This window comes from Marmota monax, unplaced genomic scaffold (genome assembly GCF_021218885.2).
Source record: "Marmota monax isolate L192 unplaced genomic scaffold, Marmota_monax_Labrador192_F-V1.1 WCK01_AAM20220418_F8-fsc00045, whole genome shotgun sequence".
Taxonomy (NCBI): Eukaryota; Metazoa; Chordata; class Mammalia; order Rodentia; family Sciuridae; genus Marmota; species Marmota monax.
The window spans coordinates 5,176,288-5,197,835 of record NW_026692132.1 but is presented as its reverse complement, the minus strand read 5'-3'; the positions used below and the strand labels follow the sequence as shown (position 1 = coordinate 5,197,835).

The 21,548-nt window shown below is 36.1% G+C and overlaps 1 protein-coding gene across 1 annotated transcript in view; it reads left to right on the top strand.

Moving 5' to 3' along the window:
• The window catches only part of Ddx10 (DEAD-box helicase 10), a 281,715-nt gene extending 268,273 nt beyond the window's left edge, over positions 1-13,442 (top strand). The window contains exon 18 of the mRNA XM_058586486.1: positions 12,752-13,442. Coding sequence (XP_058442469.1) covers positions 12,752-12,929 — 178 coding nt within the window. The 3' untranslated portion in view covers positions 12,930-13,442. The remainder of the gene's footprint in view (positions 1-12,751) is intronic.
• The last annotated feature ends 8,106 nt before the right edge of the window (positions 13,443-21,548 follow it).

Sequence of the window (21,548 nt, the reverse complement as noted above, 5' to 3'; positions counted from 1 at the left end):
TACAACTCTACAACTGAGCTACACCCTTAGCCCATTTCTTTCCTTTTAGTCTTTGTAACTTCAGGAGGTTTAACATCATTCCAGTATGCCTAACAGCTTTCAAGAGAAAAATCCCAATCATCTCTACTTATCTGTGAAACATTTGGAAACAAGAATATTTAGGGAAACTTCTAAGGCTGATTATTAGAATAGGGATAGGAAAGGACAACATGATTTGGCTTGGGACAGTGAGGAAGGAGGGTGTAATTTTCTGGGGTGAGGATTGGAATAGTAAGGATCTAGTATGAGAAATGTGGGGTTTAGGAAACTATACTCTTGACTTTGTTTATAGTCTTTTTTGCCCTGTGCTTTCTGCTGTGTCATTGATTCACCCATTGTATAAGTGTCAGTGACACTGAGTTGTGAGTTTGTCATTTTTCAGAAGTATCAGGACTGCCTTAAGGCCATGAGGACACCATGAGGCCAAAGCAAAGCATCTTGCTAAAAATAGTGTTCTCTTGGCTGTGGCCCTAATCCTGATGCATGGCAGGTTTGTTCACATTAAGATCATTGAGAATGACTCTTTTGTTTCACATTGCTTTTCACATGTAGAGGTATTCATGTCTGATGTTTGCATAATATATGTTCTGTCACTTAGTTATACCATAATTTCCTTATCAGCCTTCCCTTTCAGAATTTTAGATTGTATTCATCTTAGGTTTTTGGTTCTTTTTGCTTGGTTTTTATATATTTACTTATTTATTGCCATTGTGAGTAATTCTTTAATGAGAAACTTGGTAAAGACTGAATTTTCTCTTTGAAGGGCTAGTGAAGAATAAGACTAAACTGTAAAACTTAATTTTGCCAGATAGCTAAAACATGGGGGATATGCTTGGATAGGTGATCATCTTGAATATTGAAAACTAATCAGTGAAAGTAGTTAAGAGAAAAGCTTATGTGTTTCTGGGGAGCACAAAGTGTTCTACATGTGTATTAGTAATGTAACAAAATGTGTAGCCTAAACCCAACTTGGATGATTTTTAAATTTTTTATTATATCTCCCAAATTGCTAGAGCACTAGTTCTGAACCTGGACTCTTCTGATAAGCTTTAGGGGAATCTTGAATATCTTGAAATTGTGTGTAAATATGAGGTGTGGCATGCATGCATCTGGAAAAGGGGGTCTTATTTTTCATCAAATTTTCAAATAGGTTTAAGTATACATTTTATAGAAGGAAATGTATCTGAGGAATAGTGGTGAGATATGCCATTTTCTGCCTTCTTACTACCAACAGCCTTTTCTGGTTATTAGAATTCTGGTCTAAGAAAACACTTTTTCTTCCTCTTGCAGTTATGTTTATAATGAACTCTGAGCCAATCAATCTTTTCTTAGATCAAACTGGTTTTATAAATCTGTTTTTAGTTCTGAGCAACTAGAAGAGATATTCAAAATGTGATACATTCTCAGTACTATTGTACATGCCATCAGAAGGAAACTGAGCAGATTTTATGGAATGTACTGCAGTAATTAATCTTCATTAGGACTGTTGCCATGGCCTTGTAATTTAAAATTTGTTAGGGAAAAAGTCTTTGGTACACCATAGTTGAATACCAAAGTGCCAATACTTACGGATGCCTATGAAGATTTCCAAGACTGATTTTAAATGATCACAAGCTCACTTATTACTAGCTGAAAATTACATAGGAAAAGTCCAAGCTACATTTGATATGAATACAAGGAGAGTTTTATATAAATAGAAGCTCTCATGGGGCACTGGGGTGCTGAACTTTTGCCCATACAGTGGCTTTGCACAGCCAATATTGCAGCATTTTGTAAAAGGACACTCAGGAGTTTCCCTGTACGTGAATATTTGCTATTTCTCCACCTCCAGACACCCACCCTCATCCTGCTGTATCAGTCTGCATTTTCACCTGATCTCTTCCCTTTGCATTTCAAAAGGAAGAGAAAAGGAAAAATCAAGAGCTCAAAAAACTGCACATACATTAAGGAAAGTGTGCTTTCTTTGAGAAGCCCCTTATCTGTGCTTTTGTTAGATTTTTGAATAGGTTATATAATGATGTTTATCCTCAATTTATGATGTAACATATTCCAACTCTCAAATCCCTAACCAAGTTAGGAGCTGTAACACAGGCACCATGGTACTCTATGGCTGCAGTCTCTTCCAGAATCAAACTTACAGAATCCCCCATGATTTCAGTTGCCATTTTATAACCAAGTTTTTGGAACTACTTGTCCTAGTGTCTTTGCAAGTTTAGTGTTCACTGCACTATATTTGTCTAAAGCATTCCAGAAAGAAGTTGACAAATTTTCTCAGCAGATCTTTTCTCTTTTGTAGTGCCCTAGCCACAGTCATATCACATAGTGCTTGAAACATTATTTTTTCCTATATTTTTGTTGGCACATTTATAATTGTACATAATGGTGGGATTTGTTGTTACATATTTGTTCATGCACACAATATAACAATATAATTTGGCCAGTATCATTCTTCAGTATATTCCCCTTTTCTTCCCTTCCAACCTCCCTGCAGTCCCTTTCCTCTACTGATCTCCCTTCCGTTTTCATGAATCCTTCCCCACATTTCTTTTCCTTTTTCTTCTCTAGTTTCCACATGAGAGAAAACATATGACCCTTGACTTTCTGAGTTTGGCTTATTTCACTTAATACAATGCTCACCAGTTCCATCCATTTTCCTGCATATGACATAATTTCATTCTTCTATGACTAAATAAAACTCCATTGTGTATGGGTACCACATTTTCTTTATCCATTCATCTATCAGTGGACACCTAAGCTAGTCCTATTGTTTGGCTATTGTGAAATTAGCATCTAGAACATTTTTAAGACCTGATGTAGTGATTCTGACTGCAGCATTCTTGTAGCCAGGGAATGTAGTTCCCAGGTTACAGAGGACATTTTGATCTGTTTTTTTTTTTTTAATTGAATTCACACATCATTTATTTAAAGTATGCTGTTTAACAGTGAGTGGTCTTCCTATTCATGGCAGGTACCAGTGAGCATTTTGTTCTTGTTATGTCACTCACCTTACCCTTTCCAGCATCTTTAAGTCTGTTGGCTAAAGCTTACTAAGAACCAGCGAAGAAGCATTTTAAAAAATTTAGTAAGACCTAGGATTTTCTTCTGCATGAAAAATACATCAGGGGGTCAATCTTTCTCCTTTTACCTTTCTTTGTCAATACATAGGTATTTAAACTATATCTGGTCCTGGCAATATGATCTCAGAAGCATCTGTGTTACAAAAGCAGTTACTCTGTCAGGTGCATGATGTGAATTACATGAGGTTCTGTGACTCAGTAGTCTACTGAATGTCTTGCTCATATGTGTCACTGTGTGTAGGTTTGGAATATTGATCTATATGCTCTATTATTATAAACTTTGTAATATGAAGCAAAGTAGGGAGTTTTGTGAAATTAAGTCTGTGTTAGAAAAAAAAAATAGGCTATTTGGCCTTGTATAGGAAATTGTGATGTTCGGAGCCAGAAAGACTTGAATTTGAATCTGAATTTCCTTTACAAGTTCTGGACCCTAGATAAGTTGCTTAATCTCTCATTCAGTTTTCTGAGTCAGTCAAATGAAAATAATTCTTAATTACCACATTATTATAAAGACCTAGTAAGAGTGAAAAGAGAGTCAAGTCTGGTACATAATAAGGTCATTAATATATAGTAATCATTTTAATAGTGAAACTGGTAGGAGTTTTTACATGAGTATTATACATTGATACAAATAAAATTTAATGGTCTCTGCAGTATATAGCTTCAATATCTTCCTCATTAAAGTCATTCATTAAGCCCTTGGTACACAAAATACTTGGCATATTCAAAACAGTCTGCAAAAATATCCTACAGCCTAAGTTGAAATGAATTATATAATAAAAATAATCTTAGGTAATATATCTTATTCAAGATATGATAGAAAGTGCATATTACCACAGTATGGGGGATGCCCTTACCTATTTGTTCCTCAACACTCCCATTATGTAGGCATTCAGTTAACTGAAAGTTTACTGTATACCAGGAAAAGAGCCAAAAGAAGAGAGACTGGATCTTAGCTCTCATACAGCTTACCCTGCAGGGAAGGAGACAGACCATAAAGAAGTAAACAGAAAGTAGAGAAAAGATGGTGGGTGATAGGGCCTTGAAAGCAGTGACTGTGATGAAGGAGGACTTGTGAATTCTCTTTAGATGAGTTAGTTAAGAAAACCCACCCTGAGGTGAGATCTGAAGAGTTACTGAAAACTTTCTTTTTAAGTAAAGAAAGAATGATTCATACTAATATTCATGAATTACTTGAACAATCGTTAAGATTTAAGTATGTATCCTAATAGCATAATTATAAACATAGTTATATGCATTCCTGCCAGAGGAGCCTCTCAGCATCTGATCATCCTTCCACCCATGTGCCTGTATGCCTATGGTACTTGTTACATAAAAGGTGTTGAACATGAGAAACTGCTGTTATGTTGCATGATGCACCTCATTAGAAAGAAGTATGCTAGCACGAGGCTCATGAGAACAGGAAAGTGAAACCAAGATGACCCCAAATGATGACTGTAGTTTACATTAGGGTTCACTCTGTGTTGTATAGTCTCTGGTTTTGGAAAAATATATAATGACGTTCATCCACCATTATAGTATCATTGCCCTATACTCCATTTGTTTGTATGTCCCTCTGAATACCTGGCAATCACTATTTCGTGTGTGTGTGTGTGTGTGTGTGTGTGTGATAATAAAAATGAATTTACCATGGGTCTTTGCCAAAATTTGAGTGGGTTTTGAAGAATGGTAAAGATTTATATAGTTGGAAACAGAAAAGAAAATTTCAACTGGAAACAAAAGAAATTGAGAACATAGAACATGTTCTGAGAATAAAAAGTAGCCTCCTGAAACAGAAGGAGTATTAAGGGGGCAAAATACAGGGTAGGTTATAGGGACAAGCATATACTAAATCATAAAACTTCTTAACATTATTCTAAATAAATTTTCTAGGCAGTCACTGAAATTTTAATGAAGAAATTACAAAAACCAAGCTGTACCTTTGTAAGTGCTACTTTTTGTAAGCATACATAAAATTGGCTGGAAAGTGAGAAATGTTACATAGGAGACATGAAGGTTTAATAAATGGTATTTCAACAATATTTATGTAGAAAAACAGTTCTTAAATTTTTTTCCTTGGGCAAGTGTGCATAGACTCTATTATTGAATGGCATCTAAGAAGCCTAATATATGAAGCTGAAAACTGTCAACAACTCCCATAAGTTTCTGCATATGATTATGGAGCAGAGCTCTCAAGTCTAGAACAGGGACTTCCAACCTTTTCATCATCACAGAGAAATTTGTTTGCAATGTGGGTAGTCCCATATATTTTGAAAAATTTTTTGCCTTTTAAGAAAATTAATACTTAATGTTTTATGTTTATTTCAACAAAGATATAATTTCCAGTTGAACATCAGCTATGTCAAGCATTCACAAAGTTCAGTTGGAATGATTTTATCAAAAAGCAAAGAAATCCCACAACTTAGTCTGTGGCACACAATTGCAGTTTTGATTTGTTGTTAAATACTGAAAATAACCCATGACCCATCTATCCTTACATAACAAATCTCACCTTTCCTCCGTAGTTCTATGAATTAAAGATTGTTTAAGTTGGAGATTGGATCATCAACAGGAAAGGACTATGTAGCACACCTTTTCTGTATCCCTCTGAGCTTTTGTGGAATTAGAAAGAATTAACATTTACCTGCCTACCTGGAACTTCAAATTTAATTTTTTCCCTTTTTATTGCATAGAGTAATGCAGAATGATTACAGAAAAAAAAATCAAAACATATTAGCAAAAGAACAAGTCCTTTTCTCTACAAATATATATGTATATAGAGAGAAACTTTAAAAAATATATATATGGATGGATTCCTATTTTTTATTGTTTTTAGAGCTTTTTTTTCAGTGTCCAGGAAAAAAAAATACTGCAAACTTTATTAGCTGCATGGTATCTTATTTCTAATTTTATAACCATTTCAATTAATTATTTATGGTTGGACTTGGGTATTTCTAACTTTTTGAAATTAAAAATGGCTTTTTCTTAAATCTCCTTGTTACTACATTTTTAACATACCCCTAGTTATCATTTCCTTGGGAAAAATTCCCAGAAGAGAAATTGTTGGGCATGCCGACTTTAAAATTTTCAGAAGGTGCTGATAACTTTCGTTATATGCGAAAAATGAGAAAATCACATTAGTATCAGAAAGTAGAATGGATGGTGCAAAATGACTAATAAACAATTAAAGCCACATGAATTCAGAGGAAAGAGATCCCTTTTAATTAGATGTGGAATTGGAGAATGGATCTTGAAGAGCAAAGGAAGACCCATAATCACAGCTGGGTACTGGGAATGCTACCACAAGAACACTGACTCTAGGCTTTCCTTCCTGTCTTTTCTTGCTCATGAACTTAACACAGATGACATTCTGGGGGCAGTGGGGGCCGGGGATAGGGGGTGTAAGGTAACTAAGTACCTGAAAAAATTTAAATGTTGAAATCAGGGAATCAAAACTACTGAGAAAATCAGTTCAGTTTCTCGGTTTGGGGTTCAGAGAATTTAGAAAATAAGAAAGTTATATTCCATTTAAAAATCAGTTCTTAATATGTTAAGATTTTAAAATTGAATTCACATCCGAATGCTTTCTTTTTTCTTTAGTTATTAGCAATGAATAATTGGCTCAGATATTTGCTTTGAGTATCCTGACAAGCTTTTGTATACCTGTTTTCACTAAAATTTGAAAATCGTTGAATTTCCCTGTCATCAGTTCAGATTATGTATTACATGATGTTTTTCTTTATACTTTGTTATATGATTACTAATGAAATCTCTTTGTGATTTGGATTATTGAAAGATGAGTCATTCTGAATTCTTTCACTTTGGTGCTTCCTCTGCCTAATTCAGCAAATGTGAATAAAATGGAGGCCTCTAGTGCCAGACCATTTGAAAGAGGCCTTTTTGAAAAGGTCAGATAGTGACTTTCTGCTTGCTATTTTCTAGGTCCATTACATTATCCCTTTTTTGGTGAATTACCTATAGAATTCCTATACTATTGTTGGATAATTAATTTGTTATAAGATTACCACTTATTTGCAATATAGAAAGTAGTATAAAATGCTTTTCTAGAATTTGAACTGATCCACAAAGTAGCAGATCTGCTAATTGTGAAAAAATTGGGGTTATATTAATTTCCCATCTTCCTTTAGTATCTGAACCACCTATTTCCTGCAGGGAATATAATGTGTATGCCCACATTAACAAAAGATGCACTAGTAGAGCCCACTGATTACGGCTCTTCTGATGAGCTACTCTCAGATGCACTTTATTTACAGGGCAAAAATCAGTATTATCTTGCACCAAATAAAACATGGCACTATAGCCCAGTGTAATTGGTACAGTACTGGCCATATTCATAAGCAGATTAGGACCCAGTACATTTTTTTAAAGGCATCTTTTTACCAAGACTTATTTTAATTATTTGCTGACTGAATTGTCATCAATGGAGAACTCTTTCAAATTCTTCTCTTCAGGCTCCCTTTTAAAAGGTATTTATTTGTGTTTTAAATAACCTCATGATGTGGTCTAGTCTGTCTGTCCTCCAGTGGTGAAAGACAATGGCTGAGTCAGACCATTGGGCACTTCTGGGAGGTAAATGGAGGAATCATTTAGTTTTGCTTCAAGCTGGTCATAAATTGACATGCTGATAGGGCATATTCACTTTGATATTGAAGCTTTCTTCTTAAAAGATAATAGAATCCATCAGAATTTTAGAAGTTCTCTTTTCAAATACATATAGTTGGAATATAATAATTCTTTGACTTTTTGCTGATATTATGTACAATGTGAGAATTTCAAAGTGAGTAGTTTATAAACAGAATGTAAACTAACCTATATTAAGCATTACTGCCTGAGCTCATTTATATGTTTTCATTTTACGATAATTCTAAGTAAATTTTTTGTAATCTGCATATTTAGAAAGAAAACAGGCTCAGAAATGTTAGTTGATTGTCTGAAATCTGACTTGTGTTGATGCCAGACCAATGCTGTTTCCATAGCTAATTCTTTCAGTTACTGTCATCCAAGTGTTGACTGAAGTGAGACAAGTATAATAATTTTCAAAAACCTGCTCATGTTGGGTCTGGATTCAATCATTCAGAGCTGGGGTTGAGTCCCATGTGTATAATCTGGGTCCAGTCATTAATTTCTCTTACCTTCGTTGTAGAATGAAGCTCATGTTCCCTACACCCAGGGTTTTCATGAAGATAAATAATGTCATCTATGTAAAGCATGTAGCACCATGCGAGACCATTAGAAAGCCCTTAATACAGACTTTCTGCCTAACAAAATTTTCACTTTCTACCCTTTATAATGCTACTGTTGCTATGAGTTGGGTTATTTTGTTTTAATATTGTATCCAATAATTGGGTCATTTTTTTCTTTTTAACTGCTACGCAGAAACATAAAAGTTGGAATATAATGAAATACTACATAATATTCAGTACATGTGTATTTTACATAATGTTTTAATCAGGTCACATATTTACCTCCTCAAACACTGTTTCTTTGTGGTGAACTGTCAAAATCCTTTCTTTTAGCTTTTTGACACATACGGGACATAATTGTTACCTATCGTGCAGTGTGATTATAGTACCCCAGAGTTTTTTGCTGTTATCTAACTGACTTAGTCTCTATAAATCAGCATTTCCTCGCCCCCTCCCCCAATTTTCCTGGTCTCTGGTAACCAACATTCTGCTCTCAACTTTTATGAGATCACCTTTTTTAGATTTCAGATAAGTGAGATCATGAAATATTTGTCATCCTGTGCCTGACTTATTCCATTTTGTCCATGTTGTTGCATATGATAGAATTTCATTCTTTTTTTAAAGGCTGAATAGCATTCTGTTTTATATATGTACCACATTTTCTTTATCCATTCATCAAGTTTTATTTATTGATTTTTGTGAAAAGTGCTGCTCTGCACATGGGAGCACAAAAATCTATTTGATGTGCTGATTTCATTTCTTTTATATATATGCTCAGGAGTGGAATTGTTGAATCAAATGATAGTTCTGTGTTTAATTTTTTTGAGAAACCTCCATACCGTTTTCTACCTACACCACCTACAGTGTCCAAAAGTTCCCTTTTCTCCACATTCTTTCCAGCAATTATTATCCTTAGTCTTTTTGGATTAGATGTGATAGCTCATTGTGGTTTTGATTTTCATTATCCTAATGATTAAGGATGTTGAATATTTTTTCATATACTCATTGGTTCTTTTTTATATTTTCTTGTGAGAAATGTCTGTTTAGATCTCTTGCCCTCTTTTTAATCAGATTATTTGGTCTGTTTTGGTTTGCTTTTGCTGTTGAGTTTTTGGAATTCCACATATTCTGGACAACACTTTGTCAGATGTATGCATTGCAAATATTTTCTCCTGTTCCTTAAGTTGTCTCCTCACTGAATTGAGTTTTTCCTTTGCTGTGGAGAAGCTTTTCGGTTTTTATGTAATACTGTTTGTTTATTTTGCTTTTGTTTCCTATGCTTTTGGGATGTTTTCCAAAAAAAAAAAATTCTTACCATTCCAATGTCCTGAAGCATTTCCCCCTGTTTCTTGCAGTATTTTTATACTTTCGGGTTTTATATTTAAGTCTTTATTCTGAGTTGAGTTTTGTAGCTGGTGAGAGATAGGGGTGTAACTGCTTCTTCTGTATTTGAAAATCCAATTTTGCCAACATCATTACTAAAAAGACCATCCTTTCTTCAATGTGTATTCTTAGCACCTCTTTTGAAAAATCAGTTGACTATAGATGTATAGGTTTATTTCTAGCCTCTTTTTTCTTTGTCATTGATCTGTGTCTCTGTCTTTATGACAGTGCCATGCTGTTTTGATTACTACAGCTTTATGTACTATGTTTTGAAGAAGCAGTTAGTTTGCTATAAAAATCAGCATATATCAGTGTAAATATATGAATGTATTGGACTGTCTTTGAATCCCTGGGATGAATTCTATTTGATCATGGTGAATAATCTTTTTATTTGCAGTTGGATATTGTTTGGTAGGATTTTTACATCTATGTTCATAGAGGATGTTGGTCTATAGTTTCCTTTTTATGTTGTGTCCTTATCTGGTTTTGGTATCAGAGTAGTGTTGGCTTTGTAGAATATATTTGGAATAATCCCTTTCTCTTCTATATTTTGAAATATGTTAGGAAGAATTGTTATTAGTTCTTCTCTAAATATTGGTAGAATTCGACAGTGAAAGCATCTAGTCCTGGGCTTCCCCCTCCCACATAGGATGCTTTGTATTAAGGATTTAATCTTGTTAACTCATTAGTGGTCTGTTCAAATTTTCTGTTTCTTCATGATTTAGTCTTAAGGTGTGTATATCCAGGAATATGCCCATTTCTTCTAGGTTATCAAATTTGTTGGTATATGGTTGTTAATAAAACTGTTTAATGACCTTTTATATTTCTGTGGTATTAGTTATAATGTTCTTCTTTTTATCTTTGAGACTTCTTTTTTAGTAAAACCAAGGGATTATCTCTCTTTCTTTCTTTTTTTATTTTTTAATATTTTTGTAGTTGTAGATGGACAGATACCTTTATTTTATTTACTTTTATATGGTGCTAAGGATCAAACCCAGTTCCTCACACAAGCTAGGCAAGCGCTCTGCCACTGAGCTATAGCCCCAGCCCCCTCTCTTTGTTTTTATCTTTTCAAAGATCTAGCTCTTTGTTTCATTGGTCTTTTTTGTTTTAATCTCCATTTATTTCTGCTCTGTTATTTATTTCATTCCTTCTTCTAATTTGGAGTTTAGATTATTTTTGATCTTCTGATTCTTTGAAATTCAGTGATAGTATCTGAGATCTTTCTAGTTTTTCAGTGTAATGATTGTTATAAACTTCCCTTTTAGTCTGGTTTTTGCTGTTTTTGTCATAGATTGTGTTTCCATTTTACATTTCTTTTTAGGAAAATTTTAAATTTCCTTCTTGATTTCTTCCTTCCATTTGTTGTTCAAAAGTAAAAGACATTCAATATTTCAATCTTTAAAAGTTTCCTGAGACTTGTATTGTGGTTTATCATATGGTCTGATCTAGAGAATGTTCCATGTGCTGATGAGAAAAATGTGTCTTTAGCAGCTATTGGATGGAATGTTCTGTAGATAACTGTGAGGTCCATTTGGCCTCAAGTGCAATATAATTCAGTTTCATTATTGATTTTGTGTCAGGACATACTCTCTCTTTAGGTCTATTAATACATTATGTATTTGGATGTTCCAATATTGTATGCACATGTATGTAGAATTGTTATTGCCTCTTGCTGAATTGATTCTTTTATCATTATGTAATGTCCTTCCTTATCTCTTTTTACAGATTTTGATTTAAAATCCATTTTATTTTATGTTAATATGGCTACTATGCATTCTTTTGCCTCCTATTTGCATAGAATATTTTATTCTTTCACTTTTAGTTTATGTGTGTCTTTAGAAGTGAGGTGAGTTTCTTAAAAGCAAAATGTAGTTGGATCTTGTTTTTTTTTTTTTAATCCATTCAGTCTATATCTTCAATTGGAAAATAAAATTGTTAGAATTCATGTTTACATTCAAGGTCATTATTGATAGGTAAGTTCTTACCACAGACGTTATTTAACTTGTGTCCTAGTTTTGTTGTAGTTCTTTCTGTCTTGTCTTACTTTGTGGTTAAATGAATTACTCTAGTAGTGTGTTTTGATTCCTTGATTATTATTTTGGGTTTGTTACAGACTTTTGTTTGTTACAGACTTTTGTTTTGTGGTTCCTATGAGGCTTACAAAAAATGTCTTAATTTTAACAAGCTTTTGAAATGTTAGAAACTGATTTCTTTAGCTCTTGTGCTGGTAGTTTGGTGCATGAATAGCTCTTCAACTTGGTGTATCTATGGGAAGAGAAATCCAGAAGATCTTTCTTGACTACTGATGTCTTGCTCTGCCCCTTCCATTTGGATCATCTTGAACATGATGATATCTCAAAATGTCTAAAGGATGTAGTTCTTTTTCTTTTTTATTGTATCAAGCAATTGCCTCCACTTTCAGAAATAACCTTTATTTTTATGGTCTATGTCTTGGGTATATGAAGAATACTGCAGTAATATTTGCTTTCTTAAGACTATATACACATTTTAAATGGGAAAATTTTATCTGGTGTCTTAAGTTGCTTGCAATTTAACATTTCAAGCACTATTGTTAGCTATGACTTCCTTACCACAACTTAATGCAATTAATATTAGAATCAGTCCCTGGTATCCTAATCCGGTATCCCACAAATTGCTAACTAAAGGATTACCTAACTTTAAATAAAGGTGATTTAAAATGGAGAACAAGCACAGATTGCATCCAGAAGTACTTAAGAGAACTCTCATTGTCTTCAAATTGTAGATAACATATTCAGAACTTTCTATAATTAATGTAAGAAATGGGTGACACGTTGTATACACAGCATTCTTTGTGTGCCTGGTGTACAACAGGCTTTCTCTCCCCATCTGCTGATGGGAAGATATTAAGTTTGATAGAAATGTCTTGATTTTGTGGTTCTTTCCTTCTCAAATAATATCACTTTACCAACTATCTGTCACTGATAACTCTGTCCTATTTCAGATGTTTAATTTTATAATAATGAGTTTACTTATAAAGTAAATCATTGGATTTGTTCCCACCAGTGATACCAAGAAGAAGCAGGAAATGAAGAAAAGGAACAACAGTGAAGTGGAAGATGTGGGACCAACAAGTCATCATAGAAAGAAGGCCAAGTGGGAAACCTTAGAACCTTTGGATACAGGCCTGTCTTTAGCAGAGGATGAAGAGCTGGTGTTACATCTACTCAAAAATCAAAGCTAAATACTTCCCATGCCTGTCTGCTCTTTGATACTTCTGGACATCATTACGTTGAGAAGAAGTTAGAACACAGTTGACTTTGGGGCCTGTAGATATCATATGTCCCATTCCCAAAGGACACATTCTTCAGACAAAAGCAATTACATCTCTGAGCCCCTTCACAAGCCATGCTTTGCACCATTACAGAACATATTCAGAGTAAGGGTGGGATATTTAGTTTCTTGGTCTCATTTTGCAATGTGTGCTGTTAAATTTTATAGGTGGGTTCCTGCCCCTTCTCACTGAAATGCTCCTTTGTTTTACTGGCAAGTTCTGGAGCCTTGTTTCATAGTTGGAAATTCCTGTATCGCTATGCAGAAGTCTCAGTGTAACTTAAAATGGCTCTTAATTTTAAGGTATATTTCGTATTTTCAAAGAGATAGAGTATGGTGCACCAGCCTTGGAAAAGGAGTATTTTTTAATTGAAATGATCATTAATAAACATATTTCCTATAAAATAAAGTATTAATGTTTTCATTGTGTCCAATGATATAAAACCCTCTCTCAAGGGGACTTAATGTTCTTAAGGTTAAAATGCAAGGCCAGCTGGGCATGGTGGCACACGCCTGTAATCGCAGAGAATCGGAAGGCTGAGGCAGGAGGATCACAAGTTCAAAGTCAGCCTCAGCAAAAGCAAGGCTCTAAGCAAGTCAGTGAAACCCTGTTTCTAAATAAATAGAGCTGGGGACGTGGCTCAGTGATTGAATGCTCCTAAGTTCAGTCCCCGGTACCAAAAATAAAATAAAATGCATGGCCAATTGCTGAAGCAGTGTATTCTTCATATTAAGTTAGTCTGGTCAGGGTTGGGGATGTGGCTCAAGCGGTAGCGCGCTTGCCTGGCGTGCGTGCGGCCCAGGTTCGATCCTTAGCACCACATACAAACAAAGATGCTGTGTCTGCCGGAAACTAAAAGAAAAAAAAAAGTTAGTCTGGTCAAAGATGATATCATTTTGCTTACACGTGCAGATTTGTTAGCAATCATTTATGAAATCTGTGAAAATCCAGAATCTAAGCAGTAAAGGCTGGAGACCTTCTGTGGGCACTCTGTTCAACAGATACTGTAGAGCTTCCAAACCAACTCTTGATAATGAGGGGGAAAGCAAAATGAGACAGAACTACTCTTTTGTTATAAATGTTAGATTCTTCAGAGGGACAGAAAGTGGTGAAGAAATCCAGGCCTTCATGAAACAACTGTTTTTTTTTTTTTTTTTTTTTTTTTTTTTTTAAACAAATTTGTTATCCTATGCTTTACTGTTTCTATTAGTTTCTCCTCCATAGTGACCTTTTTATCCATTGTTTAACCTCACAGCTTCTGCCTTCAGTCACAGTTCCTACTATAATCAGGACTTGCCCAGACTACTGCAGCATCGCCTGACTGATCACCATGCTTCTGGTATCACTTTCTCCAACTCAACCTTCTCAGGGAATTTTCTTCATAGCCCATGGAGCTGAGCATGTTTCTCCTAGCTGTTCCTTTTATTATAGTGCTTATCATGTGATGTTATAGATGTTTGTTTATAAACCTGTTGCTCTGATATGTGACAAGTTTCTTGAGAAAAAAAAAGAGTTATATTTTATATACCTGTATATCCCCAGAGCCAAATACAGCATCTGCCCTATATTTGGCCTAGTGAATTAGTAGACAGTAATAACACAAGATAATTTTTAGAGGTCTTTTATAGCACTTTGCTCTGTTACTTCTAATAAGAAGGACATAGAGTTATGGACTTGAAAACTAGATAAAGTGGCTAAGGGTAGGTAGATGGGAAAGAAATTCAGGGTGTAACAATCTGGAAAGATTTGGAAATAATGTTTCTGATGCAGAGTCTCTTGGCCTTGAATATTTTCAAATATGATAAAGTTGCAAGAATATATAAACTGAAGATTGAATTACTATTGAATTTACTCTTCATTTTTAGATTGTTCTTCCTAACACAAATAGGGAAGTAGGTCAGTTTAATTACTCCCTAGATATAAACATTAAATAGATAAATTTCAAGGCTGTTGGTTCATAAACTAATTTGAGTTGTATCCTGTCCCTGGAACTAAATGGATCCTGACTAATATGTTCATTATTGAGTTTTTAGTAGCTTTTGGAAACTAGTTAAAATATAAGTACAGTGCTAATAGAAAACTTATGTAACAAATGTGTGTGTGTGTGCAATTTTTGTTGTTGTTGTAGTTCAGGGGCACTTCACCACTGAACTACATTCCTGGCTCTTTTTATTTTGAGACAGGGTCTTGCTCAGTGCTGAGGCTCAAACTTGTGATGTTCCTGCCTCAGCCTTTGGAGTTTCTAGGATTACAGGTGTGTGCCACTATACCCACAAATATTTATGTTAACAGATTAAATTAGCTACTTTTCTGCCTATTTGTATTTTAGCCTCATGTATGGGAAGGAGCAGTAAGAGACCTTGTCATCTCTGACATCAGAGGACACATGGTCCAGATCTGGTCAGCTATCAAAGCCTTTCTCCTAGACACAGATATGGGCCCAAAAGTGATTATAATATTCAGTTCAGGACAGTTAGACACCTTTCCTGTGAGTGATTTGCGTAAGGTGAGAAATTATCCATAAAGAGTTACAACAAAAATGGAGGATATGGATCTGGGTTTTTGCAGCCATTGACTCCTGCTAAATGGGGTCACCTCTGAGAGACTGGGGAGAAGATGATCAACACACTGAGGTAACCAGAGTGAAGGGCTAGAGAGCCCTGATGGCATTGTTGAAGCCCCAGGACTTCAACTTAACCTACTCCTTGGACTTCCTAAGTATGTCATGAGTCAGTAATTTTTTTTCTAAACTAGTTTGAAATTGTACTTTGTATTGGAACTGAATGGATCCTAACCTATATAATATTGTAGTGGATTTTAGTTTGACTTGAAAACTAGTTAAAACATTAGAATAGTGCTGATAGAAAATTTAGGCACAGTAGATTGTTTTATTAGCATATGTTCACTCCAGTCCTCTTTTTTCCTTTGGGAAGGATATTTTTAACAGGGCACTGATGTTGGGCTCATCCGTATGACTTGCTTTTAGCCCATGTATTTGGTGGAAGTGGCTGTGTTCTGGTCATAAGCAGAAGTTCTCTGTTAGCTCTCCTGTACTCCTGCCTCCCACCTTCTGACCAGTATGGACCAGAGAGAAGATACGCCTTCAGTGTGGGCCCAGGGCAGGCAGACGGGTGAAGCTCACTATAGCCTCCACAGTCACTTATCAAGCTTGTGGAAAGAAAACCAGTGACCCTGGGGCTTATCACGGGAATACCTGATTAACATACAAGGTGAGAGAAGCATATAGCCAAGGAGAAAGAGCAGGCATTTCTTTAAGTGTTAATAAATCCAGTGACTACCATATGCCAGGCCCTGTGTTTGTGGGAAATCCAAACAGTTCCTTTCCTGCTACCATATTGGGGTATACTTTTAGTGTACCATGAAAAGAGGAAGATTATTGTTTTATTGAGGGAGCTATTGTTGAAGTGCTGGAAAGAGAGAAGACAGGTAGTTAGCATGTCCAGGATCCAAAGACTAATTTTTGCTGTTTTACTGAGGCCGAGAGGCCATTTGTCTGACTTGCTCATGTAAAATGATCCCTAAAATTACATAAGTCTCTGATAGATATACCCAACAGCAGAAGCCTTTGGAGGACTGCCATCTCATAAGCTTCACATGGCACTTTAGATTTGTTTGGGGCTATAAAAAATGGATAAGTTTAATTAAATATAATTAATTTTGTTACACAACACTTGAAATATCCTGAACATGAAAAGTCCTCTCTGAGACTATCAGAGGATGCAGGTGTTCCCAGGAGGTGGTGGTGTAGGTAGGCGAAGGGGAAAGAATCAGCAACCAACATCAAACCTATTTCATATGTTTTAAGACCACTTCAACTAGACTTGTAACCATAGGGTGATTTCCTTCAACAGCTCCTGCTGACTAGACAGCCCAGGGCTGATATATTTTAAACCATATTACCTAGTGCTTGCTGAATCAGCAACTGGCAGCCAAACCTTTATTTACCCTTTGAGGCGCACCGGCAAAAAGCTCTGTTCAAACAGGGACAAACTGGACAAATAATATTATTCTCAGACACTGAAATTTAGTGAGCAAAGTGGGAAGCCTATGAGACTCACATGCTGGGAAAAAAAAAAAAAAAAAACTCAAATTAGGACAAAGTGTAAGTGAAAACTCTGGTAGGAAAATAAAAAGAATAATAAGAGATCCCATGGTTCATGGGGGACCAGAAACCATGTGTGGGCAGGGGTGAATCATGGCTGGGGATGGCTAGGGAAGGCCCGCCCACTCTGGTTTTGATATCTCTGTGATCCAAACTGACCCTCTTATTCTTGTTACCATGAGACTTGATAAGAGAAAAAATTCTCAGATGTCTTAAATTTAATTACAAGTGTCTGAGAAGAGAAATGTGGGAGGCTAAGAAGGACAAAAGACCATTTTACATTCCTGAATGTGTATTAAAACCTTAACCCCAATCCCATCAGGACACCCTAGGTACCACTGCATTTTGCTTAACCCACCACTTCATACGTAAAGATTGTCCTTATGGAGTATCCTCCCACCCCAGAGCTTTCCCTCATTCATTTAATTCTGCCCCTCTTATCTACAGCCAATGTAGGTTCAACAGGAACAACTTATACCTTCCTTCACGAGATTTTTTAATTAAAAAATACTCTTAGCTCTGATCCAGCAGACATTTTGCCACTGCTACCTAGTCTTGCTACTTGTAGCTGCAAAGACTTGTCCTAGGACCAGTCCTTTTCTGGTCTGCTTCTATAATGGCTCAATAATCCTTTTTAATTCAGGGACCCCTTGGTCTCAAGAATTTTGGTTTCATAGGCCTAACCTTCTCATGGGTCTTATTCTTAGGTTTCTGGGTAAGTATGTCTGACTTATGAGACCCCATCACTGGAGCTAGTTCAAATGAATCTTTGAGTGTTTTGCACTCCACAAAGCTTCACTGAAATTCAGAATACTCTAAGGCAGAGCTTCTTAGATGTCAAGATGCATAAGAGTCACCAGGAAATTTTTAAAATATCAAATTCAGATCCAGTAGGTCTGGGGTGGGGCCTGAGATTGTACGTTTCTAACCAGCAGGGGATGGCAATGCTGCTGACCCATGGTCACATTTGAGTGTTGAACCTCTAATGGAATTCAGAGAGAGAGAGAGAGAGAGCTATTAAAATAATTATTCACAAAGATATCCTATCAGAGCCCCAGCAGGAAATAGGTGGTGCATACAAATTAGGATAATTCTAAGGGAGGTTAATAAAAGGATTATTTACACACAAGAGGGCAGGATATAAGGGAACACAAAGGATTTCTACCACCCCTCATCCTGAGAGGATTGGGGTAGGGTGAGGGGAGTAGTTGGTTACCAAAATCCTGAAGGAGACAGATGAGTGCACACAGTGGCTTTATGACCTTTAGTTGAGATATGCACCCAGCCTGTGGTGACACTAGGAAGAGCCAAGAGAATAAATTCCTGCCAGTGACACCCATTGGCCCCACCCAACCCAAAGCCAAGTTACCTTGTAGGTATGATCTGTAGCTTCCCAGGACACAACAAAGTTTCCTTGCAGGAAACATGCAGAAATGTAGGGCACAAAACAGGTATGTTACTGAATTTGCAGGTTCTTTTCCTCAATATTATGCATAAATAAGTATTCTGGGACCAGGCAGGAAATTTTATTCAAGACCAAAGAATAGAGAAGGAGAGCTCATGTTCTAAAAGCACCTTTTCCCCTAGCTAGTCTGGGGTCTGGGTTTTTGCTAGGACCTGTGATGAGGGGGTATGGTGTGCATGCTGTCATCAGAGCTTTTCATGGAAGGGAGGTTTCCAGGGATCAGGGTGCCACCTTTGGTCTTCCCTCATGGGACATAGTCAGATCTGTCATAGTGCCAGTGGATGTGTTTTTATTATTTCCAGGATACTGTAATGAACCCAAAGTTGCCTGGGTTGTCACCATAGCATTTGAACCAGATCGAGCTTGTCTGGAGTTCCATTAGGCAATGGGGAATATGTGATCACTCAGTGGTTGGCAGGTGGGAGCATGTGATTACTGGCATCCCAGCTTTAACTTCTGCCAGCAAGCAGCATCACTGACAGGACAACAGGCCATCAGTAACCTGATGTCAGATGGAATCTCTCTTTGAGAGGGAAGGAAGAGGTCCTCAGGGACTTTAACCTTCCTCATCTGTGTACCAGACACTGCTCTTAGTCCTAGAGAGACAGCAAGGATGGACCATAAGCAAACAAACTAGGAAATACTTCCAGGTAGAGATGAGTGTTGTGAAGAAAAATAAAGCACGGTAGGGGATGGTGCATAGAGGGCAGGGAGTAGGGGCCATTTTGATGAATCTGATGTGTATGAGTTCTGAAGGAACAGGGCCTATTTTTCCATCACATTAGCAGTAGGAAAATAGTGAATGAAGGAAAGAAAATGACCATACGGAGTGGTCTAACTATTGAATTAGTGACCACTGTCCTCCAGTGGGCTTTCAGTGCTGCTTTCCTAACTTCATCCTCTCACCTGCTCTCTAAGACAACTATTTCATCCATTTTCCTTTCACTGTAAACTTCCAAAGCTTCTCCTTCTCCGTTCTTGGCTGATGACCTTGCTTTGGGATTTTTCTGGAAAACAATCCAAAGAGAACTTGTCGGGCTGCCATATTCATCCACTCCCTAGCCCTGGGATCTGTGTTCTACCTTCCCCCAGCTAGTGGAGGGGAACTGCCCATGCTCCTTCCAGAGACCATATTCCTTGTTTGTTGCATCCCATCTTTTCTGGTCCCTCGTGGGTATCGCTTGTGCAGTTGTCCCCTTTCTCTTAAGTATTATCATTTTTCCCTCCCTACTTCTTTATTCCCATCCACTAACAAATGTAATATTTCTCATCTGAAAGACCAAAACTTAAACCTTAACACCCTCCAATCTATTTCCCTTTAAATTATAACTACTCAAAAGAATTGTCTTTATTCCTAATCTAGACTTTGTCTTTCCAATGTTAAACATTTAACTGGGATATATAATCGGCATTCAACAAGCTTTATATGTTTAAAGTATAAAATTTAAGTTTCATGTGCATCCATTCATATAGCTATTACCACATCAATGAACATATACATCACCCCCAAAAGCTTTCTCATATCTCTGTGTGTGCCCTGCCTCTCATCCAGCTCTCCTCTCTACACCCCAACCACTGACCTGCTGTCCCTATAGATTAGTTCAGACTTCCTGAAATGTTATATAAATAGGATATATATTCATTTTCATCTAGCTCCTGTCACACAGTACCATTATCTTGTTCATTTGTGTAGCTGCATATACCAATTGCTTATTCCTTTTTATTTCAGAATAGTAATCCATTGTATGGATCATACTATCGTTTATCTGTTTTACCTATGAAACAATAAAAACAATAAAAAAATAAAAGATTTCCAGTTTATTACAAAGAAAGCTGCTTTGAATCTCCATCTATAAGTCTTTGTATGGTTATATGTTTTTATTTCTGTTGGGTAACCATTTGACATTTTACCCATATTGTCTGAAAGTTGCAGCTTCTTCACCCCTCACCAACACTTGATGCGATCAGTCTTCGGAATTTTAGCCACTTTAATGGATGCATAATGGTATCACATTGTGGCTTTAATGTGTACATTCCTAGTAACTAAAGATATTGAACACCTTTTCATGTGCTTATTTGTCAAATATATATTTTTCTTGATGAAGTGTCTTTTTAAATATTTTGGCCATTTTTAAAATTTTCTTGCTTATTTCATTTTTTACTTATTTGTTTTACTTTTTGTGGCCCTGGCAAGTAAACTCAAGGCTTTGCACATTGTAGACAAGTGCTTCACCACTGAGCTACAGCCAAAGCTCTTTTTCTAAAAATATTTTTTTTTGAGATGGGGTCTCACTACATTCCCCAAACTGGCCTCAAACTTGCAATCCTGCCTCAGCCTCCCAACTAGCCAGGATCACAGTGTGTGCCACCTTGCCTAGCTGGTTACTTTTTTGTTGAGATTTGAAAATTTTGATATTCTAGAAGTAAGTTCTTTATCACATATTTAGTTTTCAAATATTTTCTCCCACTCTGGCTTCTCTTTTCATTCTGTTGTCTGATAATTGTCTTTAATTTTGATGATGTTTAGTCTATTTACTTTTTCCTTTATTGATTGTGTGATTTGTGTTCTATCGGAGAAATTTTTGCCTATCCCAAGATCACAAATGTTTTCTTCTGAAAATTTCATAGTTTTAAATTTGCAATTCAGATATTTGCTTCATTTTAAGATAATTCTTATATATGATTCAAGTTATGGATTAAACTTCTTTTTTGTAAAATATGACTATCCTTTTTATTTAATATCACTTGTTAAATCAAAGACTATTCTTTCACTACTGAATTGCCATTGCAGGTTTTTGAAGACACAGAACCATGAATACTCTTGCATCATTCAACCAAGGCACTCATAACTTTGCTGCCTTTGTGAGACATGTGCTCACCTTAGCAGGGGTTTTCACATACCAGCTTAGTGCTGCCCACTGCTTTTCTCTAGGAAGCGCTT